Below are 8,388 nucleotides of genomic sequence, written 5' to 3'. Positions count from 1 at the left end.
TTCCGAAAAAAATGAATGGTTAAGTTTTTTTATGATGGAAAATGGAACCTGGTCGAAAGGGTGAGACTTTGTTTGGTGAAAGGTTTGGGAGAATGTTACGTGATCTGTGTTGGGTATGTTGGATAGGTGAGCGATACCATTTCATGGATGAAAGGTAGAATGTAAAATAAAATCAGAATAAGCCCGTATAATAGATTGATAAGTTAAGTAAAACTTCCCTACATATTAATCTTTAGTTTTTTTAAGAATCAAGTGTTCTAATTTAAGAATTAAGAAAATTCTTTTTCAAAATTAAATGCATATAATATGATTCAAAAATATCTATGTAAGTTTTTGGCAACTAAGTTTAACAAAATTTAAAAATCCTAACCCAAATACAAAAATAATAAAAACAAAAATTACATATGTAGAATTTTGTCTAGGTTGTCCAACGACTTTAACATTTTGTAAAATTAAAAAAAAATTATTTAATTTACTAAATTATTCTTCAATTATATTTATAGTCTTCATGTTAAAAACATGTTAAAGAAAGATATTTTTTCTTGGTTTGATGAAGCTAAGTTGACATTTCAGTGTCTTAAGTATCAATTAAGCCAGACACTTATATTGGTCTTAAATGATTTTACAAAGACTTTTGTAGTGGAGATGGATGCTTCAAGAGTGGAGGTAGGAACTTTCCAACAAAAATGCTTGGTAAAACTCATGGAATTTGATTTCATTATTGAATATAAACAAGGAATTGAAAACCAAGCTATTGATGCACTTTCAAGGTTTGAATGTGCTATTATCTCTACACACCAACCATAATCTAATATAGAGAAAATCAAAGCATATTGGCAGGGTGATGATGCTTTACAAAAACTGATTGCTAAAGTTATGATAAATCCTTATTCACATAAGGATTTCTCTTGGACTGTGGAGAACTAAGGAGCAAAGGGAAGTTGGTCATTAGTAGAAATCTTTAATTGAGAAGGGAAATACTTGATTGGTTGCATTCTTCATCATGTGACAATCATTCAGGAATATATGTCGCTTATATAGAGTCAAGATTGTGATGTATTGGAAAGGATTGTGTAAGGATGTTAAAAGATTTGTCCATTAATGCACTACCTTCCATCAATGTAAGTATGATAATTTTGCCTCTTCTAGGTTTCTACAACCACTCTCAGTCCTTGATCTTATTAGGCAACACATTAATGAAGCAACTAGCTGACAAAAGTAGGTTCGATAGGTCTTTGAAATTGGAGATTTAGTGTTTGTGAAATTGCATCCTTATAGAAATCTCGGTAATATTTAAGAGTAGTGCCAAATTAGCTCCAAAATACTAGGAACCTTATACTATAACCGATAAGGTTGGAGAAGTAGCCTACAAGATCCAATTAACAGTTGGGTCACTCATTCATAAACTGTTTCATGTGTTCCAATTGAAGAAGTTTGTAGGAAATGCTAGCACATCAACTCATTATCCAAGGAATGCTGAAGAATCAATAATCAAATATCCAGAGGCGATCATAGAAATGATGAAAGTCAAGAGGCGAAACAAGGTTGTTACTAAGGTTCTTGTCTAATGGAAGCATCTTCTGTTAGAGGATGCAACTTGAGAATTCTTCTTTGATTTAAAGAAGAAGTTTCCTAACTTTACTACTCGAGGACAAGGATTACCTTAAGGAGGGGTGATTGGTTTAGGATTATATGCTAGTTGTTCATAGCCATTAGATGAGTGCAGTAATACACATTAGATGAGTGTGCCAGACACCTTTTCTTGGTTAGACGAACCAAACATTAGATATTAGTTGAATTTGTCAATACACTAATTATACGAGTCTAAAAATATATATTGTTGAATACAGTGAAAACTATATATGGGATTAATCTCCCCTTTTTTTTAATATACACATAGGGTCCTCTATTTATAATAGAAGAAATATAAGCTAAGCCCAAAATAAAAAAAAGAAATAATAACAAACTAAAGATAAAAGATAAATATAAAAAAAAGATAATATATCTAATACTTCCCCTCAAGTTAGTGCATATATATCGTATGTACCAAGCTTGTTACAAATATAATCCATAAAGAGTCAGTGAAAACATCTGCCAAATTACTAATGATTTATAAGACGACATAGAAGATGAAATACCAACCAAGAAGACTCCCCTGAGTAACAAATCTGGGATGGTTCTCCGTGTAAATTTCTTCTTGCAAATCTCTTCTTGAAAACATCTGCCAAATCGTCTTTTATGCGAGTCAGATTTCAACCCGGCTCATGCGAGTTGAACCTGTGGTGGGCCGGGTTAGCCCACCAACCCACCTACTTTATTTTATTTTATTAAAATTTAATTTTAATTTTAATTTTATTTTATTTTTGTTTGAAAAAATTATTTAAGTTCCTTATTTTCAAAATTAATTAAACACTCATGTTGGGAGTGAAATTTGTTTAGATTTGAATTATAGAAAGTTTGTAATATTTTTTTATTTTAAAAAAATATAATTAAGTGAGCTAGTGAGCTAACTCATTTAAAAGAGTGACGAAAAACAAAATCGTTAGATAGTTGAAGGACTAAAAACATATTTAATCCTAAAAATAAATAAAAATAGTTTTTGATATATGTTGTGAACTAGGAATTATTTTAAATTCTATTACTTGATTTTGTATTGAGATATTTAAATTCTGTTAAAATATATTATTTTTATTTTGTACAGAATAATTCATATTTTATGATATATCTGTATTTTAATTTTATTTTTTACATGTATTTTACTTTTATTTACTAGAAATTATATTTTAATTATTTTTTTTCTTTTTTATGATTAATTTATCTTTACATCTTATTTTCGTAACATTCTACTAATATTATTTTTATGTATATATTTATATTATTTTTATTATTATTAATATTGATATTATTATTATTTTGATATATATTATCATAAAATAATATAATTATTTAATATTTTTACATGATTATAACCTTATTTTCATAACACATTTATATGTTATACATTTTTATAATAATTAAATATATATTTCTTAAATTTATTTAAATAAATCTAGTAAAAATTATATTATTTTTTAAAAGAAATTAAAAAGAAAATAAAACCCTGAATATACACTGATGACATAGGTAAAATGAAAAATTAATCATTACTCTCAGATATCAGGTGCTTATGCATTAGGAAATTTAAAGAAAACAGTAGGTGTTAATTGTTTAAACAAGGGTAGTTTTAATATTTCACCAGTATATTATATTTCAATATTTATAATTGATAAGGAATATAAAACGTTTATATACTTTTAAAAAAATAGTTTTTTTGAACTGGGGATTATTTTAAGTTCTGTTATTTGTTGGTTAGTTGATTTTGTATTGAGATATTTAAATTCCCTTATATTTTATTATTTTCATTTTTGTACTTATTTATATTTTATAATATATTTATATTTTATTTTTTTACATACATTTTATTTTTATGTACTTTGAAATTATATTTTAATTCTTTGCATATTTTTTCTTTTTTTATTAATTTATCATTACATTTTTGCGTTCTTATAGCATGTAACATAAAAGGATGCCTACTAATATTATTTTTATGTACATATTTAAATTATTATTATTTATACTAGATATTATTATTTTAATATATTATCATAAAATAATATAATTATTTAATATTTTTACATCATTCAACTTTTTATTTCCATAAGACTATATATTATTATAATATTTAAATAGATGTTTTTAATTTATTTAAATAAATATAATAACAATTATATTATTTTTCTAAAAGAAATTAAAAAGAAGAAAAAAAAATACACTGATCACATACTAGTAGATGTTTAAATAGGGATAGTTTTAATATTTTAACAGTATATTATATTTCAATATTTATAGTTGATAATCAACCTAAAATCTTTATACAATAGATTAAAAAATAAATAAAAATAGTTTTTGACATGTACAACTAAAATTAATTTAAATTCTGTTACTGATTTGTTACTTGATTTTGTTTTGAGATATTTAAATTCTGTTACTCTTTCTATTTAAATTCTGTTACTCTTTCCTATTCCTTATTTTTTTTCACTGACATGGACTTTAGAGAAGACTTTGCCTTGCTGTCGGAACAGCGCCGGGAGTTCGCCATGGCGGAGGTCATAGAATCCGACCTGGAATTTGCCTTTGGCCTCCAATTGCAGGAGGCTCTCGAGGCCTCCCTCGCTTTGAATCCGTCTTCTTCCTCCGCTGTTATCGAACAGCCTACTGTTGACGAGCTGAACGCGACCTCAGTGCAGAGTGAGGAGTTGGAGCGTGTGGAGTGCGAGATGAAGGACAAGGAGCAGAGCGAGAGGGAAATGCAGAAGATGAGGGAGGATCTCTGTCGAAGGATCCACGACGAGAAGGTGGCGAGGGATATATTGACGATTTCTGAGGCGGATTGGCAGCAGTGGGGCGATAACTTTGAGAAGCCGTTCGGTGAGGGTTCATCATCTTCGGGTAGGACGGAGACGGAGGAAGGCTGGGTTAGGGTTTACTTGAAGGGTTTGGTGAGCGAGGAAAACGTGAGGGGGGAGAAGGTTGTGTTATCTGGGATAGGGGTTGCGATTTGTGACCGTAGTGATAATTTGATATTTGAGGTTTCTAAGTCGGTGATTGAGAATGGCACTAGCAAGGTCGCTGTGGAGATTAAGGCGTTGATTGAAGCCTTCAATATGGTCCTTGCTTTGGAATTAAAGCGCATAGTTTACTATACCGATTATTATCCACTTCTCCAATATGTGAGTCCTTATGAACATCTTATGTTTAAAAATACATGTCTTTAAACAATCATAGTTTACTTGCGAGTTACTTTAAAATGGGACAATGTAGGTTTATGATTTATGAATGTGGCATGTGAGGTCTTTTTTTTTCATCAGGAGACAAGTTTTTGTGACATTTACATGAACTAGGGATCAAAAGGTCTGACAGACTAAGATCAGTCATTAAAGATTCTAGTTGTAGGCACTAATTAAAAAACGAGCAATTTTTTCATTGTTGAATTGATTTGGGGAGTTTTTTCTGATAAAAGACGTCGTTGTTGATCTGTTAAAGATTGTGTTTTTGGATTATGATGTGGCTGAAATTTCATTTTGTTTGTTGGTGGTTTTAGGACGGTAATGGATGAGTGAGAGGATATGATGTTATGTGTATTTTTAAGGGTTTTGATATCTTGTTTTTTTGGTAGGTGAGAGGAAACTGGTCTGCAAAACAGCGGAAGATTGCCATGTTGGTTGATCAAGTTCATCTGCTTCAGAGGAAGTTTACATACTGCGATTCAAGGCTTTTGGCCAGAAATGATGTCAAGTTTGCATTTAAGCTTGCGAGGGATGCGATTGTGTCTCAGTCTATGAGACCCTCGGGACCTGGGAGTACAAGGAGTTTGAATGAAAATTGTGCTATATGTTTGGAGGATACTGCTGTCAGTCAGATTTTTTCAGTTGATGGATGTCAACACCGCTATTGCTTTTCTTGCATGAAACAACATGTTGAGGTGAAGTTGCTTCATGGAATGGTGCCTAAGTGCCCTCATGAGGGATGTAAGTATGAGCTTCTGGTTGACAGCTGCCAGAAGTTCTTGACTCAAAAGTTAACTGATATCATGCGTCAACGCCAAGCGGAAGCTTCAATTCCTGTTGCTGAAAAAGTTTACTGCCCTTATCCAAGATGCTCTGCATTAATGACAAAAACTGAGGTCTTTGAGTACTCGAAAAATCTTATTGGTGAATCTGAACTGTCGGGACCCAAGAAATGCTTAAAATGTCATGGCCTTTTTTGTTTTAACTGCAAGGTCCCTTGGCATAGTGGTATGACATGTTTTATGTACAAAACGTTGAATCCCAACCCTCCTGCTGAAGATTTGAAGCTAAAGTTTCTGGCATCAAGGAGCCTATGGCGGCAGTGCGTGAAGTGTAACCATATGATTGAACTTGCCGAAGGTTGCTATCACATGACTTGCAGGTAGAGTAATAATATTTGCTTAGTTTTATCTTCGTTCGAATACTTTTTCTTCTTTTTTCCTAGCAATGGAAAGTGAGCATATATAATTCCCTGTACACATAACTGTTAACAATTAACCTACATTTAGTTATTTATAGAGGAGCACTCGTAGTACTAACAGAGTTTTACTAATACACTATACTATTGGTTAAAAATTGTTGAAACCTGCAAATTCATGAGAGACTAATGGAATAAAAATGAGACTAAAAAAATTGTGTTTAACTAAAATTGAACTGATAGCGAGAGTAAGTTTCCATTTGTCTATGCTATACAAGAAGCAAGCGCAATTGGATGGGTGATGTGGAGTCACATGTAATCTTTAATAACCTGACTGAAGTTCAAAACACGCACACATAGATAGATAGAAGAGGGATGGAAACAGCTGGGTCAACAAAATTCACTTTTATAGAGTTATTGACAGTTGTAATATTTGGTTCGGTAAAAGTTACATCAGTGTTATTTGATCGTTCTGCTATATGTGTGTATGATAGAATGCTGAAAACTTAGTGTTTTTTTTGTAGAACTAATATTAAATATGGACAACAACAGCCTTTCGCACTAGCCAATGTTGACTACATGGCTTACACAATGTTTTAATGAGCTCGGTTAAAATCTTAATTTTCAGGGATATGGTCATTGCGAGACCCGTTTATTAATTCTCTCCAATGCCCTTAATGGTTTTCCTCTAACCTCTTCATATAGTTAAAAAATCATTTAATCTATTATCCCTACTCGTGTCTCCATAGGCATTATTTGTTTGTGTCGATGTGGACCTAGTCACATTAACCAATGTTCTGTTATCTATTCCGTGATCGGTACCCACATCAATATTTTCGTAAAATAACTTTTTGTTCTCTCCTTTTTTGTGATACTACTCATTCATCAGATCATACTGGCTTCTGCTACTCTCAGTTTTTTTTATTTTTTTTGCAGTTGTCCCTTTAAGGGCCAACATTCACTATCATAAAGTATAATTGGTTGTGGAAGTACAATAAAAGTTTCCTTTGAGCATATGATTAGAAAAATAATTCTCATTGCCATTGGGGTAGAGATGACTCAAACTAAGAACTTTAGTTTGTAACATGCATATTTAAGTAAGTAGTTTTCTTATTGGGATGAATGAAGAAGTCATTAGTGTTGAATCGCAACATCATCAACGGTATGTTGGCCCATTGCTACTTTCACTTCTAATGCATGTTTCCATTTTATATAATTCTCCGGTATTTCTTGTGATTGCAGATGTGGTTCCGAATTTTGCTATAACTGTGGTGCTGAGTGGAAGGACAAAAAAGCAACGTGTTCTTGCCCACTCTGGGCAGAAGACAATATTTGGATGGAGGAGAGAGACTTGGACGAGACTGACGAGACCGACGATGATGATGACGTCTTTGGAGGATGGCTTTGATTATTGTGATGCTTATTAAGCAGCTGGCCGATTGACCAGGTTGACTGTCTCCTTCTACATCTAGTAAATATTCGTATATTTTAAATATATTACTTAGCAAAATATTGACTTCTTATTTTCTCTCTCCTTATTTTACCTCCATTTAATTTTACACTCAACCAAGCTCCAATTTTTTTCCCAATACACTGTAGCCCAGTGCGTCCTTCCCTCAATGCATATAAAAAAACAAAACAAAATCTTTTAGTTGCCCCACTTTACTCTTCATTTTCCTTTGGCTTCGCATAAAAAAAACACTTTTTGAACGAGTACAATGTCTGCAGACAAATCAACAAAAAGGACAACGATGTATGATGATGTTATTTTAATGTTAACTTCGTCGCTTAAGTGATGCACAATACGTTGAAAAACAATTATTTTCACACCTAGCATCATATTTCAACGAAATTGCGATGAAGTTACTGATAGGGGAAATGGCCACACACGATTGATGTGACTTTATTTGACGGTTTTAGATAAAGTTAGATGCCTGCCTTCTCATTGAAAAATCGTCATTTTTATTCAGAAATTTAGAATTACAATTATCTGGGCATGGGTTGGGGATTAAGTGTCTGATGGTTGGTGTTCCTGCAAAAGCTGAATACAGTTTTCGGTTTGAAATTTTCAATATGCATCTATTGTAGTGATGGTGTAGAGGTATATTTATATATTTAGAAATAGTTATTATCTGCCTTATTATTTAGGGGTAATGGGTGTTGTGGAAGAAGATGAAATCAAAATTAGGGTCATTTATTTTAAGTAGCCCTCAAAGTCTAATTTCGAGATCTAAATATATTTAACCTTTTGTGTTCAAAATAAAAATGTTAATCTTAGGATAAATACAATAAGTTTGATATATTTCAGTTTCAAAATTGAATTTGAAGCCCAAGATAAAAAATCCTAATTTACAAGACCTATTA

At 31.7% G+C, this 8,388-nt stretch overlaps 1 protein-coding gene across 1 annotated transcript; it reads left to right on the top strand.

The window, feature by feature from the left end:
• Window positions 1-4,069: 4,069 nt before the first annotated feature.
• LOC124849110 (zinc finger (C3HC4-type RING finger) family protein) lies at window positions 4,070-7,562 on the top strand. The gene is made up of 3 exons (XM_047326983.2): window positions 4,070-4,769; window positions 5,216-5,988; window positions 7,267-7,562. Exons 1-3 carry the CDS (start codon window positions 4,083-4,085, stop codon window positions 7,430-7,432), a joined length of 1,626 nt encoding a protein of 541 aa, XP_047182939.1. The 5' UTR covers window positions 4,070-4,082; the 3' UTR covers window positions 7,433-7,562.
• The last annotated feature ends 826 nt before the right edge of the window (window positions 7,563-8,388 follow it).

This window comes from Vigna umbellata, chromosome 3 (genome assembly GCF_029865625.1).
Source record: "Vigna umbellata cultivar VRB3 chromosome 3, Vumbellata_1.0, whole genome shotgun sequence".
In the NCBI taxonomy this organism is placed as follows: Eukaryota; Viridiplantae; Streptophyta; class Magnoliopsida; order Fabales; family Fabaceae; genus Vigna; species Vigna umbellata.
Note: the sequence above shows the minus strand (reverse complement) of the source record. Positions and strands in the feature narration are given on the sequence as shown.